The sequence below is a fragment of the Neovison vison genome, chromosome 3, assembly GCF_020171115.1.
Source record: "Neovison vison isolate M4711 chromosome 3, ASM_NN_V1, whole genome shotgun sequence".
NCBI lineage: Eukaryota > Metazoa > Chordata > Mammalia > Carnivora > Mustelidae > Neogale > Neogale vison.
Genome location: NC_058093.1, coordinates 131,189,379 through 131,210,965, shown reverse-complemented (window position 1 = coordinate 131,210,965; position 21,587 = coordinate 131,189,379). Strand labels below are relative to the sequence as shown.

General features: G+C 38.6%; 1 protein-coding gene across 1 annotated transcript in view; it reads right to left on the bottom strand.

The window, feature by feature from the left end:
- Nucleotides 1-21,587, bottom strand: part of RTTN (rotatin) — a 157,079-nt gene that overhangs the window by 103,245 nt on the left and 32,247 nt on the right. The window contains exons 13-21 of the mRNA XM_044242826.1: nt 19,856-19,968; nt 17,559-17,685; nt 13,524-13,649; nt 12,682-12,798; nt 11,522-11,661; nt 8,329-8,500; nt 6,448-6,547; nt 3,781-3,869; nt 3,286-3,403 (exon numbers count right to left, since the gene is read on the bottom strand). Of these exons, the coding sequence (XP_044098761.1) occupies nt 3,286-3,403; nt 3,781-3,869; nt 6,448-6,547; nt 8,329-8,500; nt 11,522-11,661; nt 12,682-12,798; nt 13,524-13,649; nt 17,559-17,685; nt 19,856-19,968 (1,102 nt within the window). The remainder of the gene's footprint in view (nt 1-3,285; nt 3,404-3,780; nt 3,870-6,447; nt 6,548-8,328; nt 8,501-11,521; nt 11,662-12,681; nt 12,799-13,523; nt 13,650-17,558; nt 17,686-19,855; nt 19,969-21,587) is intronic.

Below are 21,587 nucleotides of genomic sequence, written 5' to 3'. Positions count from 1 at the left end.
ATGTTATATAAAAATTCTCTAAGTCACTAAAAAGAAATTAAATGCAACAGAAAAATAGGCAATTCATAGAATAAGAACCTGAGTATGATAAATACATGAAAAGATAATCACCTGCACTAAAACTGTTTTAAAAATAGAAAATAAAACAATAATAAGATATTTCTTTCACTAATAACATTAAAGAACTGTTTTTAAAGAGACATATTCAGCTTTAGCAAGGTTATGAAGAAAATAAGCACTTTTAAATACCACTGGTGGGAATGATGTGAAGGGGAACCAAACCTTATCCTGTAAAATCTATTTGACCCAGCAATTCTGATTACAGCATACGCACAAATGATCATAAAACATGATTACTATCATAGTTAAAAATCTGAGAGAAGGGGCGCTTGGGTGGCTCAGTGGGTTAAGCCTCTGCCTTTGGCTCAGGTCATAATCTCATAATCTCAGGGTCCTGGGATCGAGCCCCACATCAGACTCTCTGCTCAGTGGGGAACCTGCTTCCCCCTCTCTCTCTGCCTGCCTCGCTGTCTACTTGTGATCTCTCTCTCTGTCAAATAAATAAATAAAATCTTTTAAGAAAAAATCTGAGAGAAATATAAATATGGCAAACAAATTCTGAAACACTATACAGTGATTTTTTGATTTTGTGTTTTTTAATAAGGCAGACTCACATGTAATAACATGGGAAGATATTCAAAATACATTTTCAGTTGAAAAAAGACAACACAATACTTAAGTATATAGCATAAAAAAAAATAACATGGCTATAAAGAAAAGATCATTCCAAATGACATACACCAAACAATACCTAGCACATTCTTCTTTGGGGAAACTGAGAAAGGAAAGAAAAGTTTAAAAACTTCTAGCATTTTACTTCTATCATTTCATACTGTTCAAATCTTTACAGTAAGGATATAGAAATTCTGCAATTATTTAAAACAAAAACGAACAGACAAAAGTAAGGAAGTTTAGGTTTTCTTGCCTCCACCATTATCTGGTTATGACCTTGGCCAAGTCAATAAATCTCTCTAGATCTCAATTTCCTCACTGCAAGATGGTGTAATAAATGATTAAGTTCTCACCATGCAATTCTGTCAGGGGTAGGATTCTGTCATTACATAAAATTTATAATTAAAAGCAGTGTGTCTGATAGATTATTTAATTGTTATTCCCCTTCAACCTATCCACCATGCTGTGGATAGAGTAATCTTTCCAAAACACATACCCCTCAGTTTAATAATCTTAAACGGCTTCTCCGTGCTGTTTCCCGTGACCTACCAGGCCCTATCTGAACTGCCCTCCATGCCTCATCTCATCGTCTTCCCCTTACCCCAGAAGCCCCCCAAATCCAGTCATCCCTGACCAACCACCATTTCAAACACACGTTCTCTCTCACACTTAACTGTGGCTCCCTCTATCAGGAAATCAACCCTCTCTAACTGAACTATTCATTTCTGAAATTCCAGCTTGGGTCCACATTTCCTGGAAGCATTCTCTGATGTTTTCCCACCACCCAATCTGCACAGGAACACTTCCCTCTGGCACCAGGAAATCCACTATTATAGGTATTTTTATGCTTCATTGTGTATTTGTCAAAGTCCCCAACTATACTGTAAGTAAGCTTCAAGGAGGTCATTTACCAAGCTCATCAATATATCCCAGAGTCTAGTGCTGTACCTAGCACATAGCATGTACTCAATAAATATTTGCTGAGGAACTGAGTTTCCTGGTAGAGAACTTGATTAAAAAACTTATTTTGCCATGGCGCCTGGGTGGCTCAGTCACTTAAACATCCAACTCTTGATTTCAGCTCAGATCATGATCTCAGGGTTGTGGGATGGAGCCCTGAGTGGGGCTCTGTGCTCAGTAGGGAAATTGCTTGAAATGCTCTCTCTCTCTCCTTCTTCCTCTGCCCCTCCCCAACCCTGCTCACACATGTGTGCTCTCTCTCTAAAATAAATAAACAAATCTTTAAAAAAAAACTTTGTCCTGGAACTAAATCCATAATAAGAGGTGCTGTAATTCATTTTCAGATTCACTGAAATAGTTATCACAAACATCAATGAAATAGAAAAATTGTTAATACTGAAAGGGTACAGATGACTTAGAAAGTGCCTTTGAATCTAGTAAGGGCTCATGAATGCTTGAATAATTTGAATCAAAATTATAAATAATTTAAAACATAATTATAAAAATAAGAATTGTAAAAATTTAAAAAGAAAACAAAGAAAAGGTAAACTAGGGATGAAATTCTACTGAGTGAGATTATCAGCAAGATAATTAATAGGATTAAAGAAAACTCAAGATCCACAACCACTACTCTTCCAGATCTGTTAAAAATTGTAAAATTTCATGCACTACTCAAAGCAGGAGCCTGGACACAGAGTCTGTTTAGAACTTCACCTGGTTCGGACCTTTACCAATGCTTATATTCGATGCTTATATTAAATAAACTGTGTCCTCTTCACTTGGCAAGCAGACGGCATTAGAAGAAACAAAAATGCTAAAATAAAATGACTATATTCTAATGTATATCCTAATAATATTTGGAACATAAATATCACTTATGATAATTAACAAGGTTAAGCATATTGAGACATTTGATCGAGATGCGTCTTGCAGAATTATTTAAAGGCAGTGGCCTAAACTTCTCAGAAAAAAATAGCACAAAATGTTACCAAGCTTTCTACCGAGAACAGTCAGAAGGAAGAAAAAGAGAACAAAACTACATGGAATTTTTCTACCTAAATACAACCAAACTGAAATGGGTTAAGAAAAAAAGAATCACTCCTTGAAATAAGCTAGCGCTCAGAGTCCTTCGGGATGACCTAGCTCCCCGCCCACACACACTGGGTGTACACTCCCACTGCCAGTTTAATAACACAACCAGATACCACGCCACAGGTCAGGATGTAAAGGCACAAGCAGACTAAGACTGTGGCCATGGATAAGGGACAGAAGGCATAATGACAGCAGCGGCAGCTTGCGCTCTTTATAGATAACAGGTAATTGAGCACCAAATGAAAGCCACCTCAATGTGCAAAAAACAACCAGAGGCTTCATTCAGCCTTTCTCAGCTCTGAGGCCTCCTCTGTAACAGGATTACAAGGAAATTTCCACAAAAGAAACCTTTTCCATTGCAACGGATGTTCTTAGCAGCATATCCACTAAAAAACTTTGTTATTCTACTAGTGAAACAGAAAGTAAATGTGACCTACAGTTAAAGCATAACACTTAAAGCTTAAGACTGATCTCATTATTAGCAGAATTTATTTTATTCACCTCTGAATAGCAGGGTCAAAAGAGAAGACTGCTGGGAGAGGGCCATGCGCATGACTGGGTCGGCGCAAAGAACTTTCCTCAAGAGCGTGAGGCACGGCTGAATTAAACATTCTATGACCTGGCCAGGAGGGAAAACACAGTTATGCTACCATCACCAATTCTGAAGCGAGATAAAATATATTATAATATTAACTTATTCTAAATTGTATGCTTTTTCATCAAGACTGTATAAAACAAAATGCAAATAAATATTAAGAATTATTCTCCAATGAAATAAGCTTTGTTTATACTTCTGCTTACACATCCTGAAAAATTTAACATTAGTTTTCCTTTAGAGACCTCACTCTTAGAAATAAAAAAATAAACAAGATACTTAGTGTTAATCAGGACTTAATCTCCAAGTACTTACCCAAATTCAGCTGAATTTAATTTCAGATCTGATTAATAAAAATACCAACCCGTAAAAATAATGTCTAGATACACTGTTAGTCTTACCTCACCATCCTGACCTACACATTCATTTAAATACTCAATTATCTTGTCAACTAAGTGTAACTTTTTCACCACAGCATGCATTTTAATATCTGTAGACAAAAAAAAAGAAGAAGAAGAAGTCACTAAGAGTTAAAGAATATTTTTTGTAGTTTTAAAATACAGAGCAGGTATCCACAACTCAAACTGTTAAAAACAGTTACACCCCATGTTGAAATTAGAGGAGGAAACTTGGAAACTTTAAATTTTTACTTTATACACGTAACAAGCAAATCGTACTCATTTCTACAATGTAAAATTCAAAAGCTATTAAAAAAGAACAGTTAAATCAAATAGTTCAGACCCTGAAAACTACTAGAATTTTAAGTATACAAATGAATTCTTTTATTGGTACATGACAAGTTAATTTCTTTATATTGTTTCATTGACAATTCTTCTCTTTTCCAAATCCATCACCTCAAGATGTTTAGAATTATCTAAAAGTAATGTTAATAACTTGCAACACGGTCATTTTTCTATTAATAAAAACTCAGATTTCAGGGTTGTCTGGCTGGTTCAGCCACTAGAGCATGTGACTCTTGATCTCAGGGTCATGAGTTTGAGCCCCACAGTGGGCACTGAGCTTACTAAATAAGTAAATAAAATAAACAAAATTTAGATTTCTAACCTCAAAACTCTCAATGGCAAATATAATGGGTAAGGAAATATACTCCATGTATTTCTGAAAAATATGACCTTTTTAAGTAAGCATATGTACATGACTGTGTGTTTATGTGTATGTGTGAGAGAGAGAGGGGGTGTGTGTGTGTGTGTGTGTGTGTGTGTGTGTGTATTCACTGCTATGGACTGTTTATGTTCCCCCAAAATTCATTTGTTGAAACCTAATCTCCAGTGAGATGATACGAGGAGGCAGGGCCTTTTGGAGGTGATTAGGTCAGGACAGTGAAGCCCTGAAGCATGGAATTACTGTCCTTGTAAAAGAAGCCTCTTCTCCCTATGAGGACACAGGGCAAAGTTGGCTGTCTATGAACCAAGCAGCTGGCTCTCCCCAGACACTGAATCTGCGGCCACCTTGATCTTGGACTCCCAACCCCCAGAACTGTGAGAAATAAATCTCCATTTTTCATTAGGTACCCAGTCTGTGGTATTCTATTAGTGCAGCCCAAATATAGTAAGACATACATGCACATGCACACACACACACACACACACACACGTGTGTGTACACACAGATACTGGAGATATTACTAGCAACAAAATGTCTAGTTGCTTATAGATTAGTTGTAAGTATTCAAATTCTCACAGACAAATTTTCTTAATTTATTCTCCTATAACTCTCACTGAGAATATACATGTATACAATGAGAACTGTGTAAGACTGATAATTCACAGACCTGGACCCTTGAGACAAATAATACATTATACGTTAATAAAAAAAAATACATATACTGATATTGAATTTGTAGCTATGACTAGAAATACCTTTGGCTGCCACTTAAAAATAAAAGTTTCCACTACCTGCCAATACAGTATACACCAAAATTATAAGCTTTATTTTTGTAATTAACAATACTGGAAGAATCCTCTCTAAAAGAGTTTTAAGATTTTCTTAGCCAAGACTGTCTACATTTTCAAGAGCCTTATTTTCTACAGTCTGTACCATTATTAAAGCCACAAATGTGTTAGATATGCTTTTTCAAATCACTCTTCTCACGCCAGTTTCCACTAATGTCAGGGCAGGAACATTAAGTAAATCCCATGTTCCAGGTTAGAATCTTTTTATGTAAGTGCAAAATTATCATTTCTCCCAAATATTAAAAATAAATTACATACATCACATATAGGGAAAAATAGAAAACCCAAAGAATGGAAGCCTGTAGAATAACAACACTGCAAATAAAGTTACCAATATATCTTACTAGTTGTTTTTTTTTTTTTTTAAACCTTTAAAGAAAATACAAAGTTACAGTGCACTGTTTTTATTTTATCTACCCACAAAGTACTGTCTGATTGATTTCTTTACCCAAGCTGGAACGAACTGAAAATATCGTGTACTACGTAAATTGAGAAGGGAACACCCAGTTCACTATTAGAATTAAATCACTATTTTAGAAGGAAGATAATTCTATCAAATGACATTCTACAGGTTAAATAATAGTAATCTCGACTGGGGTCAGCATACATTTTCTGAAAAGAACTAGATAGAAAATATGGTAGATTTTGCTGGTCACAAATCATCTTTGTTACATATTCTCTATGTTTCTTTTTTTTAATAACTATTTAAAAATGTTAAAACCAGGGCACCTGGGTGGCTCAGTCAGTTAAGTGTCTGCCTTTGGCTCGGGTCATGATCCAGGAGTCCTGGGAACCAGCCCGTGTCAAGATCCCTGCTCAGCAGGGAGCCTGTTTCTCCCTCTCCCTCTGCCCCTCCCCCTGCTTGTGCTCTTACTGTCTCTCAAATAAATAAAATCTTTTTTAAAAATTTAAATAAATAAAAATGTTAAAAACCATTCTTAAGGACTACTAAAAAAATAAAATAAAATAAAAAACAGGCTGTAGCCAGTATCTGGCCCCCAAAACTGCAGTTTGCAACTCCTGATACTACTGCACACAGCTATCTAAAATCCAATTACCAGCAGTACGGCAATCATTTTTCTTAAAAGACATTACCTTGCATAATCACAGCTAACTGTTCTGCGGCTGACTTTCTCAAAACAAGATCGATATCATCTGAGGTAAAGATTTCATATACCTTTTCAACAGTCTCCAACTGAAAACCAGAAAGAAAAAAAAAAAAAAGAAATTGCTTTCATCTACTTCCAATTGTTCAATAAAATTTTATAATTCATACCATAAGAACAAAAGCTCCAAAGTCCACTTACTTACATATATTTACATGTAAATTTGCAGCAATGATGTGCTAGGTCAGGGAAAACTTAGGATCTCAAACAAAGAGCCATCATGTCAAATATGCCTTTCTTTTTAAGGTATATTTTTGCCAGGAAGTCATTCATAACCCATCAGCACCTTAAGAACGTCACAGAAAACATCCAAGCGGCATAACATCTCTACAGGTAGTTACCTAAGAATAGCAACCCCAGACATGTGACTCCAGATTTCTCCACGGCTCCCAGAAGCCACCAGCTAGAATCCCCTGGCCCTCTGCCGTTCTTCCCTCTTCAGAGGCCAGGCAGCACATGCTAGGACTTGCTGCCTGGCACGCCAATAGGGCCACTCCCAACACCAGTCCCTGTCATTTCATACCAGGACAGGTCTGAGGTAGCAAACCCAACAGTGAAGGGGAACAGGAAAAGGACAAAGACAACACTCCTTTTCCCCACCTATCTTTTGGCCCTAACATGGACTCACAAAGACAGTGCCGGAACCCCTACTCCCCACGTTCCTCCACATCACACCCAAGCCACAGGAGCAACTACCAGCGGGCAGTACTCAGGAAGCCTCCAGCAGGAACTGACATATAGTCAGGGGAAGGTTCTCCGATCCTCCTGCTGGGGCTGTCATGTGGCCCTGAACACTTAGGTTAGAAAAACATTTAGAAAATCCATTGTATTATTTGGGGCTATACAATACCACCGCAGGCTTTGGGGGTTGGTCTAAACTTCAATTAAAACTGATAGACTATTCCCTGGAAGTCACGAGAGAAGCTATAAAGCATAGAAATGAATCAATGAAGATAACGGATAGCTTTCTTTATCGGATCCTCCGTTGGTCCAGGATGATTTGGGTACAGTCCTGACTAAAGATAGGGAAATGGATGATATGCCTCTGGAGGTATATAAGGAGCCAAAGATTTAGAAAACAGATTACTGACAAAATCCCAGAACCACTGTAACATTTAAGAGAAATCGCCTTTCCACCTGTATTATTTTTTGCCTCTCATAATGAAGAAGCTAATAACTTTAATCATAGGAACTTTTTCCTTCTTCTTTATAGGCTATTTCCAACATAAGAACAAGAAGAATTTCCAAGAGTTTTTATGTCAGTATATTTGTTTTAAAAGTCACCACTAGAGACTATGGACTCTGAAAAACAATCTGAGGGTTTTGAAGGGGTGGGGGTGGGAGGCTGGGTGAACCAGGTGGTGGGTATTGGAGAGGGCACGGATTGCATGGAGCACTGGGTGTAGTGCAAAAACAACAAATATTGTTACGCTGAAAATAAATTTTAAAAAATTTTTTAAAAAAGTAAAAAAAAAAAAAAAAAAAAAAAGAGCCACCATAGAATTTCTTTCCACTACATTAACCTTATCTTGTATTTAAGATGCTATTCAAATTAATCTGCATTTCCAGTATATATATTAAATGAAAGGGACATAATGCCTGGCATGCAGTTGGCACCCAAGAAATATTTATTCAATAAATAAATCTATCCAGGAGCCAGACAAAGCCAGAACACAATGTCAAACGAGCCATGAATAAACACTTCTTTTCCTCTCAGATGCGTACACAAACTGAAGAATGTAACATTAAACATGTGATACACAAATGCAACAAGTAACCAGGAAATAATAAACCTGACAGTTATAGTCACCTTAATAACCAGCTCTCTTCTGTCATCCAATTTGAGTTCAATAGGCTTTTTCACGATAAATAAATTAGTAACTCTGGAGAGAACTCTGGCATCTATTGAAGGCCGCTTTGTGTCAGCCCCTTCTTCCCTTGTGAGATGACACGCTAAAAGCTTTAATGCTAGTGAGCGGACCCTAAAGAAACAAAGTGTTTCAGTCAACATTTTGTAATACACAATGTCTATATTTTAAATGTCTATAATCACAAAGTATTATTGTATATCAACACGATAATTTACCATGTTTATACTGACATTACTAACAAAGGTATTTTGTTTTTCTACTAAAATAGTGTATAACTACAGTATAACTAATCTTCAGAAATAAAGAATAATCAAGTTAATAATCAAGTTACAAGTTACAATAATCAAGTTACAAATGAAGAGACAGACTCACTGAGACGATCAACTTCATAGTCCATGTTCAATATCACAGTCAACGGCAATAAATTAATAAAACCTGCAAATTACATCCATAATTTCTGACTCGAAGCCTAGCAATCTAGCTAAAAATCAAAAATTACCAGACTCATGAACAGAGTACAAACATTAGATCAAACCTCCAAGAGAATAATCATATTAATAACTAAAATATAATGTCACAACAATGTGTGAAAATGTTCTTCTTATATTAGGGGTCAAACAGATTCTTCTCAAAAAAAAAAAATGCAAATTCTTGTGACTCCCATCAAAATCCCATTTTATCTGGATTGGATTAGGATTAAAGTCAGTTGAATAGGAGGTGAGAAATTTCAAGAAAAGATTAAATGTTGGGGCTCCTGGGTGGCTCAGTGGGTTAAAGCCTCTGCCTTCGGCTTAGGTCATGATCCCAGGTTCCTGGGATCAAGCACCGCATCAGGCTCCCTGCTCCACAGGAAGCCTGCTCCTCTCTCTCCCACTCCCCCTTCTTGTGTTCCCTCTCTCACTGTGTTTCTGTCAAATAAATAAATAAAACCTTAAAAAAACAAAAAGATTAAATGTTGCATGTCATTAGACGATGAAATGGAAAAATGAAAACCATTAAGTGGACAAAGGGCATGGAGTTGGGAGACGGTGAGACAACCAGATATTTGCTGCTACTCTGACAGGTTCTTGAATGACATAAAAACTGGGAAAATTCTAAGTGATAACCCAAGTTCCAGGTTTTAAGTATCATTTATAAGACGACAGTTAAAACCTGCTATCTCCCACCCGCTACTCAACTCTCTAGGAAACTTTACTCTCTAGAGTCCTTCCTACCGCAGCCAAGGCTGGGTCACCTGTGTGTGGTCCTGTCACCCTGAAGTCCGAGTAGCATAATGCCAATCTTGCTTTATTACAATCAATAATAAAGTATAACCAGTAACATTTCTCCTCCCAATTACAAGCCCAATTCCATACAGCCAGTGCTGCGTCCACACCAAGTGCTGTTAATTTCCCACAGCCTCCCATGGCTCGTAAGGCACACAGTTGACATCCAATAAGTACTTCCCAAATCTAAGGGAAATTTACAGTGATTTTATTAACAGATGTCCTCTTCAAAGTACTGGTATTTACTCCAAGATGGTGTGAAAAGTCAGACAAACGTCTCCCTCCACCATTTGCTGTGAGAACAGCTAGACACCTCCAGAAAGCTTTACTTTGCTCCTTTCATTTCAAGTCAGGACCGTCTATATTCAACTCTGGGGCTGTGAGCCCCCAGCAAAAAGGCCAGAGTGGAGTATGTAAAGCGTGTACTCGTGCGTCTCGTCAAGGAGAGAAATTCAGCACGTTTTAGGTTTAGTGTGGGGCAACAGAGTCCACTCATTCTCACCACTTATTTCCTTCAACATGTTATGTTTTGAGCACATTTACATCCGAGGTATCTACGGAGGTACTCTACGAAGTTCTGATGACATAAAGATCGGCAATGGACACGGTTCTTGACTACACAGAGTTTACGGTCTGGTGGGATAGGGCACAATGACTCAGACGAGAACTAGTACGTGATTCAAACTGTTCCGAGTTCGTTGTGAGAAAATGACCTTACTGGAAAGGTGCTTGGCCTCGCCCTGGGCTCCTGGGAGGTGATCTCTAAGTCTCGAAAGGGCCTACCTGATGAGTATGTCTTTGTTCACCTGGAGACTGTGGCCCCCCCAAAGGTAAACAGAAAATAAGCTTCTATTGTGTAACATCACCAAACCTGGGGGTGAAGAATACTAGCCTGGCTCATTAGTACAGACACTGCCCCGTCGTGTGGAGGCCACTCCCGAGCGGCAAACACTGTAACTCCACCTGCCCCTGCGTCCTGCATCGGGGCACCTGCTGGGAAACCGCCCTCTCCGCGCCACTATCGTAGTCTCTTCTCTTGACCTTCCGCCCTCCGTTCACTCAGTGTTTTAGATATGGCTATCTACTTCCTTATTGGTCAGCCTGATCGTGTGTTTATAAATAAGCCGCTGTATTATCCTGAGGTAAGGTCTGATTAAAGCAAAGTTATCCACTGTCGAAAGGACGCCTGCTCCTCCCAGCCTCTGCAACCACCTCCTGCCCGTCATCACTGCTCACCCTGCGACTAAGCTTGCTCTCTTCTCGGTGAGGGAATAAATGACCACTGTTCCCTAAAGAGAGCAACAGACAAGATCCACGTCGCCCTGACAGAGAGGGAGAGAGGCAATACATTTTTCTTCTTTTCTTCTAGTTTAAATGACACTTACACTAATGGTGGCAAAAAGAACGCTTTTCTAGTTTCCCAAGTAGGAGGACAAATTAAGCAAGAGAAAATGCTGCTTACTCCGGTATATGGTCAACCGGGCCATTACAGTTTTACAAACACTTACTAACTTTCAGAACAAATGTTCAGAAGAGGAGGCTACCGATTTCTAAAGAAAGAAGACATGATCTACCCATCCCTGTGGCTTTATAACCCGCCTGCAGTGCCAGCGACCAGCACTCCGAGCGCCAGCACCAGGAGAAGGCATGCTGACCTGGCCACCAAGGAAGGCGTCAGGAAGGCACCAAACGTCCATCCCCGTGTCTGTTCCGTTTCACACACGGGTTTCCTCTCTCTGCCTTACAATGGAGAGTCACTTTCCTTTACCTCCTTCGGTTCTACTGTACTTGGAAATGATGGAATTACTCCGCTTTCTGAGAATGCGCCCACGAATCCTGCACACCTGGCAGATCCCGCTCTACTTACGACGGCTTTCTGACGAGCAGGAGCCGCAGCACGGACTTCAGTCGGGTGGTAGAGGGGAGAGCCCCTTCGCCCGCCTCAGGACTCCCTTTGCTCAGGAGGAGAATGGAGTTACCCAAAGGATCTTCTGTGTCAGCATAGCCCTAACAGATTCCAGAAAAAGAGAAATTACTCTTTGTTTTATACATATTGCTGAACTCTTTAACTTCAAAGTAAGAATTGTTTTAGCCTGTCGAGCAAATCCTAAATTTCTTTCAATTCGGGTGAATAGTCACTTGTCAAAATAACCTATGGCAGGTAAGAAGCCTATATAAAAAGTTTTATTAAAAAAATAACACAGGGTGGGGGGTGCGCCTGGGTAGCTCAGTCCTTAAGTGGCTGTCTTTGGCTCAGGTCATGATCCCAGGGTCCTGGGATCGAGCCCCAGAGTCGGGCTCCTGGCTCTGCGAAAAGCCTGCATCTCCCTCTCCCACTCCCCCTGCTTGTATTCCCACTCTCGCTGTCTCTCTGTCAAATAAATAAAATCTTTAACAAATAATAATAATAATAATATTGAACAACTTCAGTTGATATTGAATCAACTCTCTTGATGCTTGCTGATTTTCCTATTTTCCGAGATTCTGGCAGTGGCACCACCCCTAGGGGAGGTGCTTCCCAGATCTTTAGACCTGTGCCCACAGGAAAGAGGTGGAAGCAGGGGACTGGCCTGAACGCCCCTCACTCCTCCGCAGCGCCCAGAATCACTGCTGGAGAAGCCTGCTTCCCAGAACCTGTGAATCAAAGTAGCACTCCGATCGCCTACATACATGGATGCAATTCACAGGAAAGTTTAGTTACATAACATCTGCTTTAAAAGCACCGTTAGCTTTGCCTAAAAGCCTTTACAGAAGGCTGAGTTTATTTTTCACAGTCAGTGCCAAATCCCTGCACCCCACTCCTTAACCTCCCACCCAGATCCATAAAGTGCACACAGACAAATGAGCTCTCCTGACTGAACCTTCTGCAGCAGCTAGACAGCCACCCACTCGCAGCCCCCTGCTCCACAGAGCCTGCACAGCGTCTCATTTCTCTCTTGCATGACAGCTCTGCCGTCTGCACGTGTTTCAACCCGTCACACTCGCCCAAGATAAATGGGATGGGAGACGGGGCCTCGCCCAGAGTACCTGCAGCACTGGAATAACAGGGCAGAGAGACTCAATGAACTTGTTCCAGGTCACCGCTGTCATCATCAGTCGCCCCTGCAGCAGATACAGCAGGATGGCCCTGGCGGCAGCGTTCACCTGCAACAACACGGATCGCGGAATCCGACAGTGAGACCCTGCCCAAGCCCCCTGCGTGCCTGTAACACTGCGTCAGCGCGGGACACGCACCGGACGACCGTCTCTTCCCTCGAGTGCTCGTGTTCTGTAGCTTCGTCTCACCTTCTCTTCTCAGCTAGTCTCCCTCCCTAAGGATTTCCTTTGTTTTTAACCTTAAAGGCATATTTTTGCATTAAATAAAAATTCCCCTGAAATAATCTGCTGGCTATAATACTGGACAGCGCATATCTCACATGGAAAACGTAAGAGCGCATCCGAATTCTTTAAGAACAAGTACGTGCTTGGGCACCTGGGTGGCTCAGTGGGTTAAGCCGCCGCCTTCGGCTCAGGTCATGATCTCAGGGTCCTGGGATCGAGTCCCGCATCTGGCTCTCTGCTCAGCAGGGAGCCTGCTTCCTCCTCTCTCTCTGCCTGCCTCTCTGCCTGCTTGTGATCTCTCTCTGTCAAATAAATAAATAAAATCTTTAAAAAAAAAAAAAAAGAACAAGTACGGGCTCATATCTTGACTCTCGCATTTTCCTTCACATTTCTCCTTATATAAATAAAATCTCAACCAAACCCATAAATCAAAAGCAAGTCTCTTTTCAACTTCCCATCATACTATCTAATTATATTAGAATAGGATCTTGATTTAACTGAGTATCTAATAAATACACTGGTCTTTCGCATTTACTCTTAAGCCATACCTCATTTTTGGGCTCTTGAATGCCAAATGCAGAGATTTCATACAAAACTTTCGGGTGAAGTAGAAAATGAATTCCATTACAAAGTGAAGACACAGGTTTAGTGACATTATGGACACCTAAACATTCCTGTAAAATAGTTTTTAAAAATTAGTGACGCTAATTGTTCCAAAGAATTCCTCTTTCTTCTGTTTACAATTTAATTCTAATTTAACTTTTCACTTCACTAAAACTTTTAACTGATAAAGGATGAAAAAAATTTCTCTTGCCTTTTGAGTCTACATGAGGTATGTGTTAGGTTACTTTATGCCAACAAGCAGAGTTTTGATAAATTAAATAACCAAACCTCTGAAACAATCATAATCTCTTGAGGTTGTTCATAATGATAAACATTTTAAAAAAACACAATAAATTTATCTTAGGGTTTTCGCATTTTGCTTACTGAAGTTTGAGAAAGAAAAACAAAATTAAAATAAAAATGGACCTGAAGTTTTGCAGGAAGGGGAGGACAACATATGTGTAGGACACTGATCATCAATGCAGCCATGCACCAGAATACAACAAGCACTACCTCCACGCCATCTCTCCAAATCACCAAAAATTCTTTTCTCAGTTTGAGCTAGAGGACAGTATTCTCTTAAAGACTGCTTAAGAAAGGGAGAAAAGCTACCTGAAATAATAACAGAACTTAAAACACAATACAAAATCAACAATGACTCTCAGAAATGGTTTTTTTTCTCTCTGCAAAATACTACCTCCTAACCACAAACAGTAAATCAGAGGTCAAAAAGTTACACACACACACACACACAGATACATACACGTTACTACATAATTTTTCTCTTTAGATTTTAATCATGCTAGACAATAAGTGTATATTCTAACCTTTTGAACGAGCATAGCCTTGGCCTATGGTTTAATAAAAGCTCTGGCACTTGGGGTGCCTGGGTGGTGTAGTCAGCTGAGCATCTGTCCATGCCTGACTTCCGCTCAGGTCATGATCTTGGGGTCATGAGACTAAGGCCAGCGTCGAGCTCCCCACTCAGTGGAGAGTCTGCTTGGGATTCTCTCTCCTTTCCCTCTGCCTCTCCCCCAACTTGGGCACAGGCTCTCTCTCTCTCTCCCTCCCTTTCTCAAATACATAAATAAATAAATAATATCTTAAAAAAAAAAAGTTGCTCCTCAAAATCCTTAAACTTGGGGCACTTGGGTGGCTCAGTCAGTTAAGCGACCAATTGTTAATTTCAGCAGAGATCATGCTCTCTGGGTCATGAGACTGAGCCCTGCAGTGGACTCTGTGCTCACTGTGGAGTCTGCTTGAGATTCTGCTGTGTGCCCCTCCCACGGCTTGTGTGCATACTTTCCCTCTCCTCTCAAACAAATAAATAAAATCTTAAAAAAAAAAAAACAAACCACACAACTTGAACTCTCTGACCTTCAGTTTACTAATCCATATAATGGGAATAATACCTAACCCTGAAAACACTTTTCTTTTCTCATCACTAAATGTATCAGCTTACCTACATTGGTCTTTTCATCTAATAATGATTAGATGATGTAACATATTTAGAAAAGTACTTGGTGCATAGAATAAATATTAGTCGTTATCACTATTATTACCACCATCATCACCATCATTATAACTGGCATTATTGTTGTTGTTGTTGTTACTATTATTATATTCCACCCTCTACTTAGAATCTCCACTTAGATGTAAAAAGGCATCTCAAACTTAACAGGTTCAAGAGTTCTATCCAATCCACGATCTGATACTTAGGACAGCACCATCAATCCAGCTGCTAAATCCCAAACCCCAGAACTCTTCTTTGACCACTTTCTGTATCTTATTCCCGTTATCAGCAGACCAACCAGCTCTATGTCCTTAATACATCCTGAATTCCTTTTTTCCCTTCATCTCCACCACATGATCCCATCTCAGCAGGGCTACTACAGTGGAACTAGTCTTTTGGCTTCCACTCTTGACCCCCGGCAACTGATTACTCACACGACAGGAAGAATGATCTTTCTAAAAAGGTAAATAGATCAAATCATTTCCCTGCCTAAAATCATTCATAACTTCTCACTGTACTTAGAATAAAATCCAAAGCTTCATAATGGTTGGCAAGCCATTCCAAGGAATTCTTTAAAATCCACTTCAAGGATCTGAACATCAAAACCAATTCCACTATTTTAAATTTCTGAGGGCAAGGACTATCCCACACACGCAGATCTCAGCTTCTTGACCTCCTCATCCTCATCTCAATAACCATTATCTGCCCCATAACTCAGGAACACTTCAACTTAGCTTCCACTTATATCTCCTCTAAAATCATAAATACAGGTTTCTACCCGTTTAACACCTCACAATATACTTCTCTGACCTCCAGTCCAAACTACTTCCTTCCCTCTAGCTTTTACCTCCTTTGATTCTGCAGGCTCTCACTTCAGCCACTCAGCTCACTTTTCACCAAAGGCCTTCCCTCCCTTTATTAGGGAAAAACCACAACCCCTGATGGATCCAAATGCTCATATTCTCCAAAATCACAAACAGCTAGCCAATCACGCAAAGTAGATTAGTTTCACTATTAAGATTATAAAAACAATCAACCGAACCCTCAATACGACCCCCAAATCCTGCTATTTGATCTTATCAAACTTCTACTCGCACCAGTTATTTCAAACACACTGAACATGGCACTTACTTTCAATCTCAAAGAAAATAAAAAATCAATAGAAGGAAGTACCTTCCACTTGCTGCTATACCTAAGCCCACTTATGCTCAATCAGCCATCAACATTCTAGATCCCAATGCCTTCAACTTTCAAAGGCACTAGCTTCTCTTAATTAGGCACTTGCCACCCTCCTTCCCTCTCAGCTGGTTCTTTTGATGAGCATTTAGACATACTTAAATGAAAATATATCTCCCTAATAAACTCCTCCCAGCGTACAGCACCTATCAATTCTGTCAAATCCCTGTAAACAAGGCAGAAGTAGGTATAAAACCACTGTCTACAGAATATGAGATTCCCAAAGTACAAACCACCTGCCAAAGAAAACCTTACAATTAAAAATCATTATCACCTGCTGAAATGAACAACATATGAGATTCAATAGCCAAAATAAATGAAAGCATTCTAAATAATAGAATAATCTAAATAAATTATAAAATCAGTATGTTCACAATTTCCAAAGAAGCAAAAGAAGAAAATGAAAAATTATTATAGAAAAAAAAAGTTAAAAAAGAAGCAAAGAAAAAGCATATTAATAAAAATGCAGTAAGTGAAATTTAAACTTAATGAGTAAATTAAAAGCAAACATGATGAGACTGGGGTGGCTGTTATTAAAACAGAAAGTAACAACTGTTGGGGAGCATTTAGAGAAACTGGAACCCTCCTGTACTACTGGTGGGGACATGAAATGATGCAGCCACTATGGAAAACAGCATGGCAGTTCCTCAAAACATTAATAATAGAACTACCATGCAATCCAGTAACCCTACTTCTGGATATATACACCCAAAATAAATAAAAGCAGCAATTCAGACGGTATTTTTATGCCCATGCTTAACCAACTGAGCCACGAAAGCACCCAGAAATGACTTTTGAATACATGGTAGAAATCAAAATTTTCTTACAATGCTTCCATCATTAAATAACAAAACACAAATGTAATTCTTGACAAATTTTCTTAAAAAGCACTTTAATTGCTAGACTCGGTATTTAGAGAATTAATAGCAAAAATGTCTTAAAGTTGACTAATAACTGTCATTTATTTTTATGGTAATAATTCTTGTATCTCACACAAAATGTCAATTAATTTTAGAGTTCGAATAAGAGAATCCAGGGGCATTGGCTGGCTCAGTCAGTAGAGCATGCAACTCTTGATCTCAGGGTCATGAGTTCAAGCCTTATGCTGGGCATGGAGCCCATTTTAAAAATAAAGTAAAATACTATATAAAAAATAAATACATAAAATAAAATAAGAGAATCCACTATTAGCTCTCCCCAACAACAAAAAACAAAAACCAAAAAAACCTACCTTAATAATTTCCAGACAGCAATTGTAAGTTTCCACTTTCACTTGCAGTAATGGGTGAGATAACATGCGTAGAAACACCTTCTGACTTTCTCCTTGAAGTAATGGACTGGCCTGAGCAGATTTCCAACTGGTAAAAAGGTAAAACATCCAAGATATCTATGGTAAGTGAGTTACTCAAGAGATTGAAAAGCACAGTGGAAGGGGTTTCTTCCTACTCCAATTTCTCCAGCTGCAATCTATTTAACCCAGTATTAATATTTACCCAAGACCTTAACTGTCTCAATGGAAAAAATATTCTCTTGAAAAGTACAAAAGAAGTCTTTAAAAACCCATATTTGGGATGTAAATTGATATACAGCCATTATGGAAAACAGTATGGTGTTTCCTCAAAATTAAAAATAGAACTACCAAATGATCCAGCAATCCCACTACTGGTTATAAATCCAAAGGAAATGAAATCAGTATCTCGAAGAAAATATCTGTACTCCCATGTACATCCCAGTATTATTCACACTGTTCAATACAGATGACCGTTTTTTTTTTAATTTCTTTTCAGCGTAACAGTATTCATTGTTTTTGCGCCACACCCAGTGCTCCATGCAACACGTGCCCTCCCTAAGGTTGCTTTTCAGAGTCCATAGACTCTCATGGTTCACTTCCCCTTCCAATTTCCCTCAACTCCCTTCTCCAGCTGACGTTTAAATAACACAGGGGTTAGGGGCACTGACCTCCCTGCAGTTAAAAATCCTTGTATAACTTTTGAATCCCCAGACACTTAACTAGTAATAGCCTACTGTTGACCAGAAGCCCTCCCAGTAACATAAACAAATGATGAATACATATTCCGTACGTTATATGTGTTACATATACACTGTATTCTTAAATAGAGCTAGAGAAAAAAAATCTAAAGAATGGTAAGAGAAATACATTTACAGCACTGTACATATATTTATTGAAATAAATCCTCACATAAGTGGACCCTCACAGTTCAAATCTGTGTTTTTCAAGAGTAACTATATGTGGAAACAACGAAGTACCCCTCGAAGGATAAACAAATACAAAAAAAAAGTTATATATATATATATATATATATATATATATATATACACACACACATACATACATACACACACACACACACACACAATGGCATATTACTCAGCCTTAAAAAAGAAAAGAAATCTTTTTAACAACACAGATAAGCATGGAGACATTATGCTAAGTAACATAAATAAGCCAGGTACAGAAAGACAAATACACTGCATAATCTCATTTATATGTGTAATCTAAAAAAGTCAAACTCATAGAAACAGAGAGCAAAATGGTGGTGGCCAGGGACTGAGGAACACAGGAAATGTGGAGATGTTGGTCAAAGCATACAAGGTTTTAGTTTTTCAGAACGTACAAATTCTGGAAATCTAAAGTTCTCTATGATGACTACAGCTAATATTGTATTATATTCTTGATACTTGTTTAGAGAACAGATCATAGATCTTCTTACTATACATAAACACATATACACACATATACAAACATTAACTATGTGAGGTAATAAATAAATAAATTTTAAAAACCCATACAAATATTTATCATCATGGAATTTACTCTTCAAAAGCAATGAAGATACTAAATTCTAAATAGGAATCTGCTCCAATGTCTTCAAAATATTTTTTTAAGATTTATTTATTTGGGAGAGAGGAGAGTGACAGAGAAAGAGAGAAAGACAGAGGATGAGCAGAGGGAGGAAGAAAGAGAAAGCAGACTCCCCTCCTGAGCAGGGAGCCCAACGTGGAGCTCAATCCCAGAACTCTGGGATCATGACCTGAGCCCAAAGCAGACACACTTAAGGGACTGAGCCTCCCAGAAGCCCCCCAGTGTCTTCAGAATAAATTAATCAATGCATGATGCATTCTAAAAATCCACATAGAAAAAGGTAGAAAGTAACGAAACATTAAAAGACCCTCAATTTAAGTTAGTAATTAAAGATATCTTCAAAGATAAATAAACAAATATGTTTGAATACTTAGTTTGGATGGACACCAAAACAAATGTACGAAAATCCAGGGATAGTTAATGTTGATTACAGGCATGGAATTTAAAGTTTACCCTTGAATAAAATAGCTGACTGCCCTAATGGAGCAATACGTATAGATTTAGAGGTCACACATATAGAAAAACAATTTTAACCAAAAAACAGTAACAAGATTTAAGGCCAGTTCTGTTTTCATTGCTTCTAAGTGCATACACACACAATACATCCTATAATAATATAATCATATCAAGAAAGAGAATATTACATCTTTGAACACAGGCAGATGATTTCCTTTATTAGGGGGAAATGCTGATGATAGGAAAAGCTTCCCAAGGCTTGGTCTGCCAGCTCCACTAATTCTAAGAGATTCCTCTCTCCCTAAAAAAGAGCAGAATGAAACAGTAAATGTCAAATTCATGTACAACAGAATTCTCAACAGCTAACTAAGCAACTTCAAGTAATAAGATCATTCATTAAGAAAGAAAACAGATGAACATATGGGAAGGGATGGAGGAAGGATACAGGAAAATAAACCATGAGAGCCTCTTAACGACAGAGAACTGAAGGTTGATGGACGGAGGTGGCTGTAGGAGAGGACAGATGGGTGAAAGGCATTAAGGAGGGCACATTTTGTGATGAGCACTGGCTGTTGTATGTAAGTGATGAATCACTGAATTCTATTCCAAAAACCAATACTGCACTGTATGTTAACTAAGTAAAATTTAAAGAGAAATTAGATTATTCAGAGACCTTGAGACCGTTCACATTTGCTTAAGTCCACCTTCCCAACCAGCAAACTAAAAATGTCAGCTTAGGTGGAAAAATGTGGGGAAAATTTCTTGCTAAATGCCCAAGAAAGTTTCCATTTTTCACCTCTAAGTAGGTATAAGGTTACATCGAGTGGCTATTTGTTTGTAGCCCTATCTCCCTACTAACTGTAGACTCAAAGCAGGACTCATATATCTTGATGATCCATGTCCCCCATTCTACATCCTGACTGCTTCTGCAAACATAAAGGACAGCCAGTACATGCATGATTAACTGACCATGCAGAATACCACAGAATTAATTCAATTTAAAGACAATTTGCACTTCTATTACAGAGGAAACAAGATGGCACTGGCACTGAGATATGGCTACAGAAAAAGAAAAAAAGGGTAAATGAAGGAAAATTAGAGGCTGAGATAGCTTCCCCTGTAGGGAACAAAAAGAGTTAAGAATTTAGTTCCTAATTTTTCAGGAACTTTCAAACAGTAAACACCAATTGTAGTCAGTGTCTACTTTAAGACTCACTAATCCCTTCATTGATAAAAACACTAAAAATTATAATTAATAGTCTCTCTAAAAGGGATAAACAATATATAATCATTGCTATAACATTGCCTCTAAATTCATCTTACCTTAAAAGCAATCTAGTTCATGGTTTTATTTAATAAAATATCAGGCTCTCTGTGTAAGTATGTATGTACTAAGGGTTTATAAAATATTAAAGGAAACGTGTCTATAGATAAGCACTAAAATGGCCTTTATAATTGTGTTTATGTCAATTGTCATGGTGTTCATAGACAGTAAATCACTTCAAAAAGGAACTATTAGGGGCACCTGGGTGGCTCAGTGGGTTAAGCCTCTGCTTTCGACTCAGGTCATGATCTCAGGGTCCTGGGATCGAGCCCCACATCGGGCTCTCTGCTCGGTGGGGAGCCTGCTTCTCCCTCTCTCTCTGCCTGCCTCTCTGCCTACTTGTGATCTTTCTCTCTGTCAAGTGAATAAATAAAATCTTAAAAAAAAAAGGAATTATTAAATATTAAGACATTGATAATAATTAGTCTTTTTAAAAACATCTGGTTCTATGAATATACACCATTCATCTATCTGAAGTCTTCATTTACCCGCTTCCTTAGCACAGTAGGCAGCACGTCAGTCCCATAAATTCTTTGTTTACCTTCACACATACCATATCCTTACTTTAACTTGACAAGTGACCATTTAATAATAAT